At 38.5% G+C, this 20812-nt stretch overlaps 2 protein-coding genes across 2 annotated transcripts; both read right to left on the bottom strand.

Moving 5' to 3' along the window:
• Nucleotides 1-612: 612 nt before the first annotated feature.
• Nucleotides 613-1164, bottom strand: LOC113315815 (ribonuclease HI-like). Its single transcript, XM_026564065.1, has one exon. It carries the CDS (start codon nucleotides 1162-1164, stop codon nucleotides 613-615), a length of 552 nt encoding a protein of 183 aa, XP_026419850.1.
• Nucleotides 1165-2199: 1035 nt separating this feature from the next.
• Nucleotides 2200-2544, bottom strand: LOC113315814. The gene has a single exon (XM_026564064.1). It carries the CDS (start codon nucleotides 2542-2544, stop codon nucleotides 2200-2202), a length of 345 nt encoding a protein of 114 aa, XP_026419849.1.
• Nucleotides 2545-20812: the final 18268 nt, after the last annotated feature.

Genomic DNA, 20812 nt, shown 5'->3' with positions numbered 1-20812 from the left:
GATATTTTTAAGCCTAAAAATAGATATAACTTAGACGCTTATGATTCCCTATAACATTCTAATGGTATTGCACCCAACCTAGATTATGTTTGTAAAGAAATTGTAAAACCAACTTTTGTGAGAGTTCCTAATCTAGGATTGGAACTGTGTGCTTCTCAAATTCTTTCAGACTATTTTGCAGATAAATATAATGTGTTTAAGGAGCCACATCTGGAATCCCCACCTGTTTCTCTTCCCTACCGTGACAAATTCCATTTCCAATTAGACTTTGTGCATGATGAACCCCTAAAATTGCAAGATTTTGTATCCAAAAGTGTATCTGTTAAGAAATCCAGGTTTGGGGGTGGCTCATTTTGTCTGGCGGCCTCACTTAAAATCCTGTCATGTTATTATAGTGCAAGGCTATTAAAATATTTACATGCCATCTTTTGGGTTGATCCTTTTTTTTTTGCTCAATCAAAACCATTTTATTACTCATTATGGCCCAATACAACCAACTAAAGAGTTTACATCAAAAAGAGCCACCAAGGCCCAATAAAATGAAGCTCAAAAGGAAAAATAAGGCAAACTCAAACCTAAAGCCCAACTGTAATAAACATAAGAAAAAATTTTCTAGCAAAACCTATAGTAAATTTGCTCAGGTGATTCCAAAACTGGGATGAAACTTGGTTTTGAATTGAAAATGATCTTTCCCCCTCTCACCAATCCTGCACCCTTCTTTGCCATGGAGTCAGCAGAGAAATTTACTTCTCTCAAGCTATGTACAAGTTTGATATTATTCAATAGTTCCTTTAATCTCTTCCATCTTACCTGCATGAACCAAGGCAGCCTTCCTGACATGTATGCACTCACTGCTGCTTTAGAATCAGAGTTAATACATATATCAAGTTTGTTGTTTTGTATAGCCCATTCAGTTGCACCTGTAATAGCCATTAGTTCTGCAATATAATTAGTTGCAATTCCCAAGCCAGTAGCTTCAGCATATATACAACCTCCCATTTCATCTCTGCACACAAAACAATATCCTGCTGCACCTGGATTGCCCCTAGATGACCCATCACAACATATAAGTATCTGATCTCTTGCAGGTAAGAAGAAACTCACTTCAATAATTCTTTGAGGCTTTATTGGTTGATGTTTAAGATCAAAATTCTTACAGACCATGTAATCATAGCTACACTCCCACATATAGCTTTTTATTCTCACTGCACAGTCTTTTGTATATTGTTTTATTCTTCTCTTGAAATTACCCAAGTTTACTTTCTATTCTTCAAAGAAAATTCTATTCCTTAAGAACCATAGCTCCATCATTGTAATGGAAGCAACCAGTAACCATATATCCTTTACAACTCCACTTTTATTCTTTGCAAAGTTCGTAACATCTTCATATGATTCAGGGTTGCAGAACAAGAAGATACCACCTAGCCATTTCCATATTATCTGACTGAAATTACAAAACCATAATATATGTTCAAGATTATCATAATCAACACCACACATATAGCACTTTGATGCTAAACTGTAACCCTTGCTTTTTCTTTTTTCATCAGTTGAGCAGATACCCCTCACTATCTTCCATACATTGCTTGCTGTTGTTGGATGAAGAGTAGGATGCCAAACATGTCTTGCCCATGTCACATTTTGATAATGCTCTCTAATACATTCAACAACTGAGTGTACTGTGAATTCACCTGACATAGTTCCAGTCCAAACCCTAGTATCTTTTGTTTTTGATAAAACATGTAATTCTTCTACTTGAAAATATTGAAGCATTCTAGAAGGAATCAGCCACTCACCAACAACAATCAACTCTGCAACTTTCATGTTTTTGTTCTGCATCATATATTCATCCTCTTCATATATCTTATTAAGTGGTTTATCTTTTATCCAGGCATCACTCCATATTGATATTTTCTCACCTGAACCAGTGATCCATCTAGTATGTAACATTACTTCATCTAGTACCCATTTCAAACCTGGACATACTGAAGACTTTTTATAACCTGAAATCCATTCACCATCTGCCTTTATATACTTTGCTCTCATAAATCTTGCCCATTCAAATTCAGAATTTTGTATCTTCCATACTAATTTCATCAGTAAAGCCTTGTTTATTACTTCCATTCTCCTTATTCCCAAACCACCCTCCTCCATTGGTGAACATGTTTCATTCCACTTTAAAGTTATGCATTTTCTCTCCTATGGATCCTCTGTCCATAGAAAGTTTCTTATAAATTTCTCACAAGTTTTCACTACACTTGTAGGCCACTTATAGACTGACATCTTATAAATGGGAATGCTGCACAAAATTGATTTGATAAGGGTTAGTCTGTCCTTGAAAGATAACATCTTCCCAATCCAACCAGTTAGTTTGTTTTGTATCATTTCCACCATACACCAAACTGTACTTGACCTCACAGCTCCTGGTTTCAAGTTTACTCCCAAATACTTGTCTGGGAATGAAGAAAGATTCATTTGAAGCTCATTAGCAATTTGGTACTTCCAGGCTTCAGTTACTCCTCCTACAAAAAGCTTGCTCTTCATTTGATTTATGACTTGGCCTGAGGATGATTGATAATCACTTAATAATTTCATCACCTTTTGTATATTCCTTTTTGTGCCCACTGAAGAAAAGAAAGACATCATATGCAAATAGAATATGGGTAGGGTGTACTCCTTTGTAATTAACCATTGGAGCAATCATATTTTCCTCAACCATTTTGCTTAAACTCCTTCTCAAAACATCCTCAGCTAATATAAACAAAATTGGTGATAATGGATCACCTTGTCTCAAACCTCTACTCACTTCAAAAAAACCAACTGGACCCCCATTCACTAACACAGAAACTCTAGCTGAAGTGAACAATTAATGTAACCATTTTATGTACTTTTGAGAAAAGCCAAATTTTGCCATAACTTCAAATAAGAATTCCCAGCTTAATGAATCATATGCTTGTGTTATGTCCAGTTTTAATCCTACATTTCCACCTCTCCTCTTGGTATCTAATTCATTTATCATTTCAGATGCTAAAAAAATTTGTTCTTGAATGCATCTGTTTTTTATGAAGGCTCCTTGTTGTTCAGACACTAATTTCTCCATCAACCCATTCATTCTTGATGTCATTATCTTTGTAAATATCTTGAAGCTGAAATTACTCAATCCTATAGGCCTAAATTGAGTTGGTCTTCTAGCACATTTTACTTTAGGTAATAGGAATAGAAAATTAGAGTTGAGTCCTCTTGGAATAATACCTTTTCTCCAACAGTATTGTATAGCTTTTATAACACCTTCTCCAATTATTTCCCAAGCAAACTTGTAGAAAAAACCTGGAAAGCCATCAGGCCCAGGAGCACTATCAGCATTTAGAGAAAAAATTGCATCTTTGATTTCCTGGCCTGAAGGAATGCTCTCCAACATCATGTTGTCTTCTGCATTTATAACCTCTGGGATTGTATCAAAAATTCCTTCCATGAAGTTAACTTCCTTGAATTTGAATTTCTCCTTAAATTGATTCTCAAGAGATTTTGCAATCAAAAACTGTTCATTTATGATGGATCCATCTTCATCTTCAAGTTCAGTTATAGTATTTGCAACATTTCTAATCTTGATTGAAGTATGAAAGAATCTAGTATTAGTTGCGCCCTCTTTTAACCAACTCACTCTTGCCTTCTGTTGTAATATTGAATGATGTTGCCTAGTTAATATCTCTTGTTTTCCTCTTGCCACCACCAGATTGTTTAAAATTGAAATATTACTTGGGTCTTGGTCTGAAAGAATTGTAGCATTCAAAACTTCTTTTTCAGCATCTGCCAATTTGATTCTAACATCCCCAAAGACACTCCAATTCCATTCCTTAATTCTTACTTTCATATTCTTCATTTTTTTCATAAAAACAAAAATAGGATTACCTTGCAAATCTTCATTCCAAACTTCATTGATTAGTCTTTTGAAATCTTCATGCTCCAGCCAAATCTTTAGAACTCTAAAAGGGATATTTTTAGGTTTAGGCATCATTACACAAGACCCCAAAAGTGGACTATGATCAGATATATTTCTTATTCCAACTTTGTAACACCAAGTAGGATATTTCTCAATCCACTTGACATTATACAGAGCCCTATCCAAAGTACAAACAATTCTTTTCACACCTGCTCTGTTATTACTCCATGTAAATTGTAGACCCCAACTTGGAGCTTGAGCTAAACTACAAAAATTGATCACTTCATGGAAATCTTGCATAGATGCTCTTAAAGGAGATCTTCCCCCTATTTTTTCATCTGCACTTAAAACTGTGTTAAAATCCCCAATTAACATCCAAGGTAAATCCATGGAATTTATTACCATTAATTCATTCCATAATTCTCTTATATCAACTGAAAGTGAAGCTGCATGAATTCCAGAAATTAGAACACCACCAACATTCACAGTAATCACCTGTCTAGTTATTGAAATCACCTTTGGTTCAGTTATAGAGCACTCCAGAAAAGCCAAATATTTCCTTTAATACCATCTATTGAATTATGTATTACTTTTTGATTCATACCTGCTAGTTTAAGACTTTTGCAGTCATTAGAATTCCATTTCACTTTTGGCTCCACCACCCAAACTAGCGTAGGACTAAAAATTTTAACTAAACTTCTTAATTTAACTTTGGCTCTAGGTCTCCTTTAGCCTCTGATATTAAAGAAGATTGTCTTCATATAGAAGGTTGAGATTGAGAAGTAGCAGGACTCCTCACACCTTTTTTCTTTTTCACTAAATTTGTTCCATTGTTTTTTCTTGTTGTTATAAAACTGATGTTCTTTGGTTTAACCACTTTCTTCACAACTTCTTGAGTTCCTTGTTCCTTGTCAGTACCAACCTTAATCTTGTTTATCACTGAAGTACTACTAGTGGCCACATCTAATAATTTGTTTACACTCAAGGGAGGAAACTCATCATTCTCTAAACTTTGTAATATATGAAATTTACCTGAATTTTCATGTTCTTGAGAATCGACTGCACTTGGCTTCTCTATTGGAGTGATTATAGCATCTACAATTTCATCTTCAATTAAAAATTCTTTCTCCACTCCATCTTCAGTTGTTGTTTTTGGGGTATTACAAATATCAAAACCTATAGGAGTTATAGTTTTCTCTTTAAGTTTCCATATTTTCCTCTGCACTTTAGGAACTTCATCAACATTATCAAGTTGCTTTTGTTCTTTTTGCTGCACTCTGCATTCAGTAATTAAATGCCCTACCACTTTGCAATGACTACAAAAACTAGGAATTTTAGGAATCTGTACTTCTTGCTCAAAACTTCCATCTTTTGGGTTGATCCTCAACTCTTTAGATTGTTGGTACATGGTGAATCGTCATTGTATAATCCAGTAGGTAATTTTTATATCTCGAGTCTGTCGAGTCTTATTTTTCTTTTGTATACATTGTGCTAATCCAATTTGACCTCAACTGGAAATGTTGGATCTAGCCTTGAAAAATGAAGTTCTAATCTTGCTTTCGCCAACATCTGGTAATTTCTTCCCTTTTCTCTAATCAGCATGATTCTTATGGTATGTTGTTGTATAAATTCTTATCATCTTTAGAAACATTGAGCACAATGTTAGATTTAGGTTTGGGGGAGTATTTTGCATATAGAGTTTTTAGTCTTTTGTTTGCACTTTTTAGATAAAATTTTCAAATTTTCAAAATAAAATAATCATCATCTTTGTAAATATTTGCAGGTAGGGGTTTTGCTAAAACCTCCCTTTTAAAGCACATTCATGATAAACACTTATTCTTAGAGCATAATAGGAACATCTGTAAAGATAGAATAGCCAGTGATTTATCCGTCTATGTTGCTTTGGAAAAGGCGTTGTTGAAGTTGAAGTCATGGCTTTGTGGTAAATGCATGCGCACACATGCCTGGAAGATGCCTTGCAGAGATCATAAGGGAGACATTATTGCAGGGCCTTTGAATGGTAACTCTGCAAATTTCCTTATTCATGACATTGATAATATAGTCAGTAAAACATATGTCGCAGAGTCCAACACAGACGTGGATGACTCTACCTACCTCTATTTAGACTTGCTCAACACAGTCTTTCAGAGACAACTCACCACTATCATGAGCATCCCACCTCCCTGCAGGTTACTCTTCTATCGGGCTTTAAACTATTCTTGACAGGGTGCTTATCAACCCCACTATTCTCTCGTCCTAGATACAGCTTTTTTTATTGCCAATTTGTACTCTGAACTTATATATCCCTAAGTGTATGACTGAGGAGAAGTCAAACACCAGGAAAAAGCTGTAAATTGCGTCGCTAAATCAGGCACTTTCCACTTGGAAAGACCCTAATGGCTGTGTCTCGTTGATCAACAGGTTATTACAGGCCCCTAGCCACAGACAGCAGAACAAGGTAAGGGTTAGGAAGAAACAAGATAGTTCTAATGTACATGCGTGTCGGAAAAAATTGAACCGTGGATATTACACGGCTGCTATTCTTGTTTTGTCTTCGAATGGAATCGCACCGTGCAATGAGGATACCCTTTTTGAACTGCAGAAAAACCACCTGCCTGCCTCTCTACCCTCTTTCCCGTCTGGTACGATCTCTGTTGATGCTATTTCAGTTGGTGTGAAGTCTATTTTAGGTGCAATAAAGAGATTCCCTAGAGGAACCTCTGGTGGTAGGGATGGCTTGCGCGCTCAACAGTTAGTTGATGCCATGAGTGGTGCTACATCCGCAGTAGCAGATGATCTGTTGTCTTCCATCATAAGGGTTGTTAATCTCTGGTTAGCCGGTAAATGTCCTGCTTCTCTTTGTGAGTACGTGGCTAGTGCTCCACTTACGCCACTGTTGAAACCAGGTGGTGGTTTACGACCCATTTTGGTTGGTACTATTTGGATGAGATTGGTTTCTAAGTTGGCTGCAGCTTCAGTGGGAAAGGAGATGGCTTCTTATTTAGGCGATTTTTCAGCTCGGTGTTGGTGTGCCGTGTGGTGGAGAAAGTATTTTGCACTCTGTGAATAGCCTTTTGAAGCTGAAAGGCACTGCAAACACCATGTCAATGCTCTTGATATATTTCACTAATGCCTTTAATTTGGTTGACAGGTCAGTGTTTCTCCATGAGGTTAGGCTTCAATGCCCTGCCATCTCCCGTTGGGTTGAGTTTTACTACACGCAACCTGCTAAGCTGTATTATCATAATTTCATTCTTTCTTCCGTGCAAGGGTTTCAGCAGGGAGACCCACCTTGTCCCCTCCTTTTTGCCTTAACCCTTCATCCACTTGTTAAGAAAATTGCTTCTCATTGTGTGTTGGATTTGCACGCTTGGTACTTGGACGACGACACCATCATTGGTGATACTCTTGAAGTATCCAAAGCTTTAAAGATTATTCAATCTGATGGTTCGAGTAGAGGCTTGCATCTTAATGTTTGCAAAACAGAGATCTTTTGGCCGACTGGAGATGATAGAAGTTTTGCAGAAGAATTTTTTCCCCGTAATATTGGTCGTCCCGTGAAAGGAGTTAAGTTGCTTGGTGGTCCTGTGAGCTTGAACTCACAATTTTGCAGTGACATGGTACTTTCAAGGGTTGATAAAACTATCCAATTAATGTCATCTATGAAAAAGCTCAAGGATCCGCAGAGCGAGTTACTTTTACTTCGTAATTGTGCGGGAGTTTCCAAATTATACTTCACGTTGTGCACCACCAATCTGTCTGTATTGCAACAGGCTACTGCCACCTTTGACAGTCGCTTAATGCAGTTCCTTAGGCACTTAATTACCGGTGATGGTGCTGGGTTCGGTCCCTTGCAGCAACGTATTGCCACCTTACTCATTAAGGACGGGGGTCTTGGGGTTTATACAATGGAAGACACTAGCAAATATTGTTATCTTGCCTCCCAATGCCAGACAAGGTCCGTACAACAGGTCATTCTTGGTGTTTTGCATGCTGATGCTTTCAACCAGTGTTCCGCCTATTTACATGCTCTTCAGACCTTTATTCAGGTTTGTGGTTTGGCCCCTAATTACAACATTAATGATGTCGTTGCCCACTCTATGCACGCATTGGTGGTTACTTACTTTGATGTTGTGAAGAAGCAAATTCCGAGCCAATTTGTTATGCCTGCTAGAGATTCCATTTTATGGCAATGTAACAGGACTAAGCATGCACATGATTTTTTGTTGGATGTACCAATTGGTGGGCTCCATCAGTATCTTGTGCCTAGGCAGTTTCGGGTTATTGTAAGTTACCGGCTTGGCATCCCTTTGTTCTCTGAGGGTAGTCTTTTTTTTTAGATGTAACAGAGAGATGAACATCTTTGGTGATCATGCATTGCATTATGCCAGCGACGTTGGGATTAAGTATCGACATGACCTTGTTCGTGATGTTACTACGGATATGTGTTACAAGGCCGGTGTGCATGCTCGGAAAGAAGTTTCTCTGGGTTTTCTTTCTAATGAAGGATGTGCTTTGAGGCCTGCTGATATCCTTGTCTACGGTTGGGAGAACGGTCAAGATATGTGCTTAGATGTCACCGGTATCTCTCCTTTCACCAGTGGTTGTGTTCGCTCTTTCACGCCCAGTCAAGCTATCTCTAATGCAGTTCTGCGTAAGCGTAACAAGTACTTAGACAAGTGTGTTGTTCATGGATACGGTTTTGATGTCTTGGCTTTCACAACTCTGGGAGAGCTTGGTGAGTATACAGTCACTTTTATGAAGAGATTGAAGAATTGCTTAAACAACAACGATGCGAATAGTGGTCATGGTTGTTTCCATTTTCATAGATTGGGTGTAGTCATTCAAAAGGGTGTTGGTGCCCAGCTTGTTGTTAGGTTACCAACCAATTCATTGTTTTTCCAACTTTTTGATGATTAATAAAAAAAATAAAAATAAAAAATCAATTATTACAGTGTTATTTTCTTGGTTTTGTTTAATAACACCATGGTAAAGAAGAAAAATTTAAGAGGAAACTTCAAGCAACAAGGAAATTAAAGAGAAGAATCAGAAATTGTCAAGGTTCTACGAAGTTCAGAAGTTTATCATCAACAGTTAAAGACCGGATATTGAAGATGTTTTTATGGATGTTGTGAGAGTGGTGTTGATTGACGATCGGATGTGAAGGTAAGTGAGTACTCCAATCCTTACTAATGGTTGATTTCCTTTCTTAGAGATCATCAGAAAAAGATTTTTATTCCCACAATTTTGTGGAGTCTCCAGAAATTATTTCGGAAGGTTCTCCTTCCCACCATTCAACGTGTGCAGGATTTCTCTCTTCATTCTTTCATGCACACATGAGAGACTAAAAAAGCGGTTTGAGTGAAATTATCATAAAACCCTATTGGTGAGGCAGAATTCGAGGCTTGTGATCATATGGTATGGTTATTTGTCGCTCAACTCTTAAGGATGAGAATGCGTTCTTTAGTATTCTTAACTTCTTATTATTAATAGCATGCAGAAACTCTATATCCTCATAGCTCTTTGGATTCTTGGGACTCTATTATGCTCTGAAGTTGGAGAAGGTTTTGTGGGTACACCTCTCATAAACCCTCACGAGACTACAACTCGTCCACTAGGGACACCTAGGGGTTTAAAGACTTAATGCATTCGCTAAATGCATTCGAGTGACCGGCGACAATGGTATAGTTAGGATTTCTTAACTTCTGTTTCACTTGAGGACAAGTAAAATTCAGGTTTGGGGGTATTTGATGAGTGCCAAATATTGCATATTTCTACACCTTTTTATTAGCTATTAACTCATCTTTTGCACTTTAAAATCATATATTATCCCAAATTCTGTATTTTCATAATTTTCAAGAATAAATACTTGCACTAATTAATTTTGTGTTTTTAGGTACTAAATAAAACTTAGATGAATTGCGAAGCCAAAAGAGCAGAGAAGTAGTGACAACAGAAGAGAGACAACAAAGCTCCCGCTAGAAGGAAGTGAAGAGTGTTGTTTGCACCTCATCCGCAAGTGAAGAATGTTGTTTGAAAGACTCAAAAGTAGGTGTGGGCTTGAGATATTAGCTTTGAAGAAGATATTCCAAGAGATAAAACCCAAGATCTAAGACCCAAACCCGTTTCCATCCTGAACCCTCAGATTTGATATAGATGCTAAACATCCAACGACATCTCCACATTATGCATCAGATTTTGCTACATCCGCCCAACCCCCTAGACTTATATTCTTCTCCTACTCGAGCAGAAGCCAAACATCACCTCCATTTCGTTCTTCTCCCTTACAGGCTCTGCAAAATCATCACCTTTATCCCTTCATTATCACTTACATCCCCGACCACCTCTGAGCACAGCCGCCTCTCAGCTATCCATCAATCCAACCTCTAATTTCTATCTCTCTCCATCTTATCTTCTCCCTTATCAAAAACGGTAACCCTAGAAGCTAGGTTTGAGAGAGATAAGACTAGGGTTATCTTCACAGCTAGAAATGTCAAATCAAGGTGTTGTAGAGTTGAATTACATAAGGGGTTTGTCGGCAAACATGTTTTGGGTGAGTGGGTGTTCTCTAATTATCAAATTCTAGTGATTGAGAAGATAATTGTTATAAATAGAGATGGGTTTGTGTTGTAAAAGGGCATGCCCGGAGTAGCCGGTGCACCAAGCAGTAGTTTAAGTTTTATTTAATGATGTTCTGATTTCATAGTCAGGGTTTAGATGAAACCATTAATCCATTGCTCAGTTTAATTCAAGTATTAATATTGTTCTTGTTGTGCTATATTGTTTTGGATAAATATAATCTGAGTACTTCAGCATTTTGCTCTCACAGTGTATGCCATGTATCCATTGTAGTTAGAACAACACTATGTTGATTGTGCTGCAACTCGTGTTTAATTGATTGTTGTTCGATTCTTTGACTAGTTGTTCTTTAACTAGACAGTTAGTACTTCGGAGGGACACCTTAGTGGCGATTAGAATATCCATATCATGATTGTTTAATTATCTAAGTGATTGATCTGCGGTTAGTTGTTTTATGAGAGGGCGGCTAATACTAGGATTAGGTAATTATCTTAGTGACACTAAACAATCCTCCTAAAAATACCCTGGATAAACAACAGACTTGTATCTTGATCGGTATCCATTATAAGGGACAAGAACATTATTGAAACTGAATCGACTTAGTGTAGGTTAAGAGGTGGATTCGACTGCCCTAACACCCTAGTTATCTGCTTGTTTAGAGTCCTCTTTATTTTACTGTTGTAATCAATTTTAATATTTGTCGTATCGACGCAACCCCCCCCCCCTTTTTGGTTACTCCTTGTTAGAAATCAGTAGTAGTAAGACCATAAGATTCAACTCTACACCCACTAAGTCCATGTGGATCAACTTGTGCTTGCCCTGTGTTGCATATCGACACTGTGCACTTGCACTTGTTATTGTAAGCTTGTTTACATACCTACCAGAACACCCTTAGTAGGGTTTTTCTCCTCGCCATTAGAAACGTCGGGATCAGTAACCATTGGTACAACTTCCACTGATTCCGGAACTTCTTTGACTTTCTCAGTTGTCTCCAAAGGAGGTTACTCAGTGGGAGAGTCATCACGATGAAAGTCTTTTAAGTCATTAATAATAACATTTTCTGATTCCATCAAGACACGGGTTTTGAGATTATATACTCTAAAACCACGACTGTCAAATGCATAGCCAAGGAAAATACCTTCTGATGCGTGTCGTAGGTGCAATCAAATTAGTGGTTTTAAATCCACTCAATTAATAAATAATATAATGGAAGTCAAGTTTGTTCCCATGAAGAGCAGGGAGTTTTAGTTTTCAAAAGTGTCACAATGAGGTTTTTTGTTTTAGATGAAAGCAAAATTAAAGCAATTAAAAATAATAAAGTTGCAAGCAATGGAGAGAAATATGATCAAGGAATTCTTCTTCGTTACTAAACAATCATCAAAGTAGTATATTCATCTATTCTTTATCATTCACATATTATAACCAACCGTAGGATAGCAGGTACGCTTAGTTATCAAATTATATCCGTCTGAACCATCTTGAGGTTCGCTTACAAAATGTAATTCAGCCGAATGACTTAAGGTTTTTGAATTTAGGTTTGATCCTAGCACTTAAACTCAGTACGCTCGGTCCACTTATGGTTGTTTTTACTTGCGATTACTCCACAGAATCCCTCTTCAAGGTTTCACAATTTCTACTTGTGTAAGAGTTATTCAACAATTACGGATATCCTAATTTATTACTAGCGTTAAATTCACTAATAAACTGACTTAGTTGGCCACCTAAACAATTTAACAATCGATCATAAAATTATTATAGTAAAAACACACGATAATCATATGAATAATTTTTGAATAGATTTATATACTAAATTGAATCATGTATTAGAACTAGAATTCATCCTCAATCACTAAGAAGTTTAGATACTCATGGGATTAGTGAAACCCATGAGATACATATGATAAAATGGAAAAGAAATAGTTACAGTGATGAAATCGCTCCAAAACCCTAACTTTTCTTCTCTTATGTTCTTCTCTCCAAAGGATTGATTCAAAGTCTCTTAGAGCATCTCCAAGAGAGGGTGGATCTATTTATTTTTAGTGACACGTAGGATTTTAGACCCCCGTTTAGCATAAATCCATCTCCAACAGTAGAGTCCTAGAAGTTAGGAGGGATATACCATTCACGAAGATAATCGAGATCACTTCTAAAATGACTTGGTAGGTAACAAATTGATTGACGTCTTACTTTATATGTTAAAAGTATATATCCCAAACATTTACTAAGTATATATGTGGCCTTGTATTTCAGTAGAGATGCGGGAGTAAGGAGGAAGCAAATGCTTGGGCTTATGAACATGGATTGCTAATAAATTGTGTGCTAGTGACCGGGCAACAAAGCCGAAAAAACCGGGTTGAAATGGTTTGTGAGAGAAGAAGGTTATTTATGTAAACAATAACGACATCTCATATTTATTTGTCTTGTAGGTGCATTCCATTCTATAATTGTTAAAATATAAAGTCAATCTAAAACTAATAATCTTAACCGTAGATCTTGTTTTTTGGGCTACATATATATACCATCTTAGTGATGGGTTTTTGAAAGAGAGAGGAAGGAAACTTGAGTTCCTCAGAAATTTCCACGTAAATAATTACCACGGCTGACTTTGTACGAGAGTTAATTTAGTTTTTGGAAACTCTTTCTTGACCGAGATTCGAGCACGGGCGTATTATCACTTGGGTACTATATAAGAGCATCTCCAACAGAAGGTGTAAAAAATCTTACGTGGATTTTTCATTTAGTCCTTTTATTTATGGGGTCTACACATAAAGTAAATATATGACCTCATATCTAAAAAACCATCTCCAACAGTGAGAAATTTAACCCTTAGAATTAAAAGAAAATTGGTTAAAAACATGACGTGGAGGTGCAATCGGAGGTGTAGATAACACTTTCTTGAACAGCCGAAGGTTGATCGTGCAAAGGTTGAGGTTCAACAATCACGATCTACAAGAATATGGCGTGGTTAGATAACTCTAACTAAAGGTTCGGCTAATTCAAAAATTTATACCAGAGCCGAACTAAGGAAATGCTCAGAGTAAATATAGGTTCGGCCAATAAGAAAATTTGGAAAATAAGCCGAACCTTAAGCTTTCATGAGTTCGGCTAATTCGATAGTGTACAATTAGAGCCGAACTATTGACTTGCCTAGAGATTGAAGTTACAGTGTAGTGTTCGGCTGACATAATTTGGGACGAACTTTCCAATGTAACTACTTCGGTTATCCAATGAAAGAGATCGAACCAGCCGAACTATTCTTCCCTGGTGCAACGTTCGGCTCTTATTTTCAGCCGAACCCAACTACTGAATTTCGTAAAAGTTTGTAAAAATTAAATTTTTAGGTAAATTGAAGCTAAAGAAAAGGAGATTAGATGTATTATAAGAGCATACTTGTGTATTATTAGAAGAAGGTTCTTCATCAATGTATTCGTCCTCTGGATTTGGCTCATAAAAACCATCATCTTGAGTTTTAGGTTGAGGTTGAGTTAAAGTTGGAGCAAAATCATTCTCATAATCCAAAAAATTAGCCAAATCCGGATTATTGTTGAAGTTGATGTGTATTATATTGTGTCTACGAGGTGAAGATTCACCCGGATCATCCATTTTGAATCACAAAAATCACCTAAATCTCAAAAACCCTAGTTTTTTTTCCACTTTTCTTCCTCTCTCAAAAACCCAACTCTCTCACTCAAAAGTCAGATTTTTTTCAACTAATATAACACTAACAACTTAACCTAGTCAATCATTAACATTATTAACTAATCATTATTATTAAAACTAATAATAAATAAGGGTAAATATGCCATTATGGAAATCATTCCTACACCCAAGCATTGCCAGCAATATCTGGATATTACAACACAAAATCTATAATGATGATGATATCATGAGAAGCAATGGATTTGAAATGGTCTCCAGATGCTGCATATGCAAAGAAGAACAAGATTGTATGAACCATACCCTTTGGAACTGTAAGTTCAGTATCCATATCTGGACTTGGCTATGTTCTATTTTTAGTTTCTTGAAGCCAAGTTCTTTTGAAGAAATCTGTAAAGAAGCTCAAAGTAATAGTCCTTTGGTAAAGGAAATTTGGATGACTGCAGCCTGTGCAACCATGAGAGAGTTATGGTTTCAAAGAAATAAAAAATTATTTGAAGAAGTTGAACCTGATCTGGCCAGTTTTAAGTGTATAATATGGCAATTGTTGCATGAAGGTGGCAGCAGAATGAAGGGCACAAAATGGGGACAATCTTATGATCAACAAATTATTGAATTCTTCAAACTGAGTGTCAGATTTACTAAATACAGCTGCATTAAATCTTGCCATTGGAATTCTCCTAAACAGGGATACTTGCTCTTTTGTTGTGATGGTTCTTTATTTGGAAACCCAGGAAATGCAGGATTTGGTATCATTGCCAGGGATGAGCAATGCAACATTGTTGGCAGTCTGTCAGGTGGGTTAGGAATCACAACCAATTATATAGCTGAATGCTTTGCTGTTTTATGTGATGTTGAATGGGAAATTAGCCTAAATGCCACAAGAGTAATCATCAGGTCTGATTCTAAGTCAGTTATCAATGAGTTTAGTAAAGGAATGGTACCTTGGTTTATGAAAACTAGATAGAGAAATGCTATCAGGCAGATGGAGGATGTTATTTTTGAACACTGCTATCGTGAGATCAATTTTTATGCGGATTCATTGGCTAAGAGGGGAGCAGAATTGGTTGTTGGAGAAAGAGTAATACACACTGGAAGACCAGCTTTTTTAAAGTGCATAGAAATGCCAGATACTGTCTACTACAGATTTGCTTAGTTTAGAAAACTTGGGCCTTCTTATTTGGGCTTTGCATTTTCTTTATCTTTTGGTCTCAACATTTGTAATGTTTCAGCCTTTCTATTAATAAAATTTGTTAAGCAATAAAATAAAATAAATAAATATGCCATTATAAAAAGGGTAGATAAGGGGTGATGGTGTTTTTTATCTAGTGACCCTATTTTGGCATTATTCAGTATGTCTCAAAAAAATTCAGTATGCCTCAAAACAAGTTTCTTTACTAGCACAGCCGGTAAGTTGTGTGAAAATCCTAAAAGCCCAGCCCAAAACACCTTAACTTAACCTTATTAGCCTGTCAGTTCCAAGGGACTGACAAGGCATTTTTCTTATGCTTCACTGTGTTTGTATACGACTATACGGTGGAATAACCTCCCCGTGGGTTCACCTGGAATGTTATACGGATGGGTAACATTACCGTAGGTACGCCTGAGTTTTGTTACGGTGAGAAAATCCCTCTGTAAACTCAACTGCAATTCTCTACGGAGGGGAAAACCAATACGTAAGTCTCCCTGACAAACCAATCTCATCTCCCATATTTTCAGAACACTCTGCCAAGACCAAACCAGCTCAAACTCAGGTTCTCTCCTTTATCTCCGTTGTCGTTCAACATCAATACTATCATGCTTCTCCATGTTCTCCATCATCTTCTCTGTACTGAGCAGTAACTCCTTCTATATATTCTCAGCCCTGACCTCCATTCTTCGTCTGAAAGTCAACCTTAACTCGCTGCCATCATCAATCACCGGCAGCGACCTCTCATTGATCACGAGCGCATCACCAGCTTCATGCCACTGCCAAGCTCGAGTTCCATAAACACTCAGCAACACACCACCAGTCAATCGACAACAGCTTCTCATCAGTACTTCCATCGTCCACCACCAGACTCACAAAACTTTGTCCATTCAAACTCCGTCCCTAAACTCCTACCAGAGCATAGCAGCACCTATCGTGATCACCAGTTGGGAAGATAAAGTGCCCCGAGTATAGAACCTGGTGCTTTTAACAATTCACGCTTCAACTGTCAGTCTCCAAGACCGACACTTCAAATTCTGTTACGTGGCTGCCTTGAGTAATTCAGGCGAGTGCCTTCGTAAATTCTGTTCTTCAACAAATTTTGCAATTTGACTCGCTTTAATCGTCCGTAACTTTCTCATACGATGTCGAAATGACTTCATTTTTTCGTCATTAGCTTCGTCTTTCCGTTCTCTTCAAGATGATAGTGAGAACTCCAAGATTCGAACGAGTTCCACTTGGTCTTTGGTCCTTCTCCACTTGTAGCTAACTTCTTTTATGCAGAATAAGAGAAAATAAGAGTAATATACAATAATTTGCAAGAATATAAGCAATTACTAGCATGTAATTGTTTATGGGTGAAAACTGTTTCTACTGGTTTTGGTAAATTTGGGTGTGTGGATGAGAAACGAATCTAAACCCTAAACAAATGCACTGCGGGGGAGTGCTTTTGATTCGAGAGATCAATCTATATAATTCTGGCCTAAACCAAGAAATGGTCGTTCAAGACTTGCTTCGGTCACAAAGTGAAGGAGATGGGGTTGATCTTAGGGAGGGAAGCGAAGAAGGTGTTGAGATTATGAAGGTATTGGTTGTTTGTGACTTGTATCAGAATGATGAACTGGCTTGCACAATGAAAGCTATCAGTTCGGGGTGTTTTCTGAATACTGATGACAACACTTGCTTTCTTCTGTGTTGTTTGGAAATAGGTGAATGACCTATTTATACAAGTCATTGAGCGCAATCCTCATCTCATAGGAAGTGGAGGAAGTTGAGTGATGGAGTAGTGGGATCGTGTAGGTGATTGTCAAATGATCACGCCTTTGCCCACTTCCCTCATCATCGTTAACCGTCCATACCTCCTGACACTTTCTCGTAATGGGCGCGTTGCACGCCGCACGCTGTAAACCGCCAGACCAATACCCCAGTAAGTATCCCCCAGTTTTTGACATGTTTGATGTCTCGAATGAGTGGGTCGAGTCGTGGGACCCGCCGCAAGAAATAGCATACGGTGCTATTAGGTTAAATAACTAAGTTAAAGAATTGATATTCATGAAATATCGTGTATGCTTGATGCACGTAATGCATCAAAAACAATCAATATGCATAAAGCATCGCTGTTTTAAAGCTTAACTGAATATGTCGCGGATTAAGCGTCTTAAAATGGTAGCATGTCCAACCATTTTCGTATGATCGTTTGGAGACCGCGTGGGCAGGACACCATCTGGTTGATCACTCACTGCGATAGAGTGGCGGACGGTGACCACTGAGGCGCTTCATTGGTCGCCTAACTTTAAGCCTAAGCCGTCCAAGCTGGCAAAGTTGGACGGACGAGATGATTTACGGCGCATGTTTTCTGTCGTTGATAGATTTTAGGGTTTTAAAGAGGTGTGCAACATCCCCTTTGGCTTGATCGAGTTCAAGCATGGGCGCTTATTTTGGTGGGACCGACCGGTCATGCGTGGAGACGGCCCATTGTTGTGCATGTCTATACCTCTCGGTCCCATGAAGGTTCGATCTAGGCCACTCAATTTGACTGACAAAGATGAGTGGTCGTGATCGATTTGCGATAGAAATTCATCGCCGCAAAGGATTAAAGGTCACGCAACATGTCATCTTTGGACGAACATTTTGAGGTGCCTGGCCATAGTCTGCCTAGGACTGACGGTTACACGCACAGGTGGGCCCATAGTGATCACATCAACATCCTTGGGGCTTCTTGAGTCTATATCTACACCCTCGGTTTAGGCTGGCGAAGATGGATGGAAGTGATCGAACTACGACAGATGTGCATTGCCGCAAACCCTAATTAGGGTTTTGAAACAGTCACGCACACGTGACTTTGCCCAAACGATTTGGTGAGTTGTGCTTCTCCTTTGGGAAGACCGATCATGTGGGGCCCACGTTGGGCTGATGGTGAACATATGTGCGCCTTTCTGATAGTCCTAAGTGCAATCTAAGCCATCCAAATACGTTGGCTAAGTTGGATGGTTGTGATTTATTTAAGACACTAGTGGGATTTCCACGACCCTTTAAAGCATCACGCCAACCATGTTTTGAGCAAACGTTTCATTTCTCCATGGCTTTGCCGTGAGAAAACCGATCGGGTTGGGGAGAAGTGGGCCCGCCAACGTATGTGTTAGCGCTTCCCTGATCATTCGCGGGATAATCTTATCCGTCCAACCAGGCTGGAGAAGTTGGACGGTCGTGATGGTTCTAAGAATGCCTTGAACATTCTTGCTCATTCGAGCCTTTCCCAAAGCAACGCGGACATCCTTCTTTAGACCGGCGTTTGACGGGCGTTGGGAGTGTAGTGTGGTGTTCAACCGGCTAGGGCATAAGCGGGCCAGCCGATGGTCATCACAACAATTGCCTATTTTTGCCAGGGTTTGACTAGGCTTGTTGAATCGCGCAGCCAACTTGCATGGTCGCGATCGTCTCTGAGACTGATATAGACAGTCCAGATTTTCCTTAAGGAAATTAAATACATTCGATCGAGCTGTTTCGCGTCGATTCGAAATTCTCTTTGTCAGAGAGTGATGCAGCATGTACGGGTATTTCGTGCATATCTCAAAATTGGCACTTGGAGATTCATGTTACTCTGCTGAGAGTGAACACTTAGTTTTCATGTCATGCTAATAATGAGAGTTTGGCTAGGAAAAACACAGGAAATACTAGGAAAATCATGCATTAATTAATAATGCTAAAGGATTCACAGAATATTTGGGATTGTTGTTGCATGCACCATTCTGGGTGAATTTTGTGTATTTATTTAATTCTTCGAATAAATAAAGTGGAAAGGTTTTATGCGCTCATCACTTATCAAACGGCTTTACCATTTGCAGGATGTCAGCGCATTAAATTTGGTTTTACAATTTGAGCCCTGAACTAAAATCCACCATCAACATTAAGTCCCCTGCCTAGCACGTAATAGTTGCACTATTGCGGGGTAGGCATTAGATGGTGACAGTTCGAATATTAGAACGATTAAGCTAAAGTAAATAAATATTTACCGTAGAGATGAACACCATTCTATGCCTTAAACGTCCCGGAGCTGGTCAAATCATTCCCTTTTAGATATCCAGCGGAGTTTCCAACTTTGATTAGGGTTTGGAAGAAAGCACGACTTGGTCGGTTGAATCCTTATTCATCGGATAAACCTCGCCGCAGCCGATTTGGTCTTCCTTTAGGGTTTCCTCGACATATATGTGCATGCAGGGATTTAGAACCTCCCTTTATTTTTCCGTGACAGGGTTTTCTTGTAGAAACTCCATCTTTTCATCATGTCGAACAGCAGTGGATCGTCTTCTTCATACCATCCAGGCTCTTCTGCTAAACGTACACGACTTGCACCCGATGTATGATTCTGAGCCATCTCTTGATTTCAACGATGCTACTTTTTCCTTTATTTTACTTCTGCTATTTTCATTTCAGTGTCAACGAATCCCTGAGCTTCGCGATGACTCCCCTGCTTGTATCCTCCGAGTTAAGAAAACTATACCAGTTCGTTCTTCTTTTCTTTTCTTTTCCGAACAATTGTTTGTTCTTCATGATCAGGTGAATAAAACTCCCTTTTCGCAGGGATATCCTACTAGAACATGTGTGACAATGATCGATGATGACGACTTAAACAGTCCTCTGCCTTCAAACTCAAACACGCCTTCCCCCGCGGACCTTGAAGATACTTATCTGGGTATCTCATCGTATGAATATCCCAACGCAGGCCTTTCATTCGATATCCACATGAGATGTCTATCTTCCAGTTACCGAACTGTCGGTGAATTCTTAGTGCGGAAGGAGTTTGTGCCTTTATACACAAAAGTATGGAAAAAGTATGGCCATATTGCAACCAGGAATGTAGTTCGACATTGTTCATCTGCTTTGGTTACCACATTAAACTGCCTTCTTCCCATGATTGATGAGATGGAGAATATCTCTATCCGAAATGTTACTGAATCAAACATCAAAAAGTGGGAGAACATGGTGTCTACCTGTGAATCCATGGAGTTCAACGTGGGCTGGTTGCGGAAGCGTCTCGACATCATCAAGGTTGATCGAGCTGGTATCCTCGTGAATGTAGTTCCTGCTGCGAAAGCTATTTTGGAGGAAGAGAAGGCTCTGGCTGCGGAATCAGAGAAGGTGGAGCAGGCAGTTTAAAACTTGAAGAATAGGACAGAGAGATACCAAACTAGGTTGAAAATGATGCTCTCAAGGAACTATAATCTGCTGGATGACCTCTTCTAGGCTACATTCTCTTATTGTCAATGGCGCTCAGATCATCTCTTCTTTTCTTTTTTTGAACATTCTTGAGAAATGAATTGCATTGGGTCTTTTTTTTTTGGTAGGTGGAAGGAGTTTTCATTAACGTAGCTTTGAATAAATTGATAATTCAGATATGTAATGAAAAAGAATGCATGTATTGCCATGTCATGAGACAACGGCGGGAC

Source organism: Papaver somniferum, chromosome 10, assembly GCF_003573695.1.
Source record: "Papaver somniferum cultivar HN1 chromosome 10, ASM357369v1, whole genome shotgun sequence".
Classification (NCBI taxonomy): domain Eukaryota; kingdom Viridiplantae; phylum Streptophyta; class Magnoliopsida; order Ranunculales; family Papaveraceae; genus Papaver; species Papaver somniferum.
Note: the sequence above shows the minus strand (reverse complement) of the source record. Positions and strands in the feature narration are given on the sequence as shown.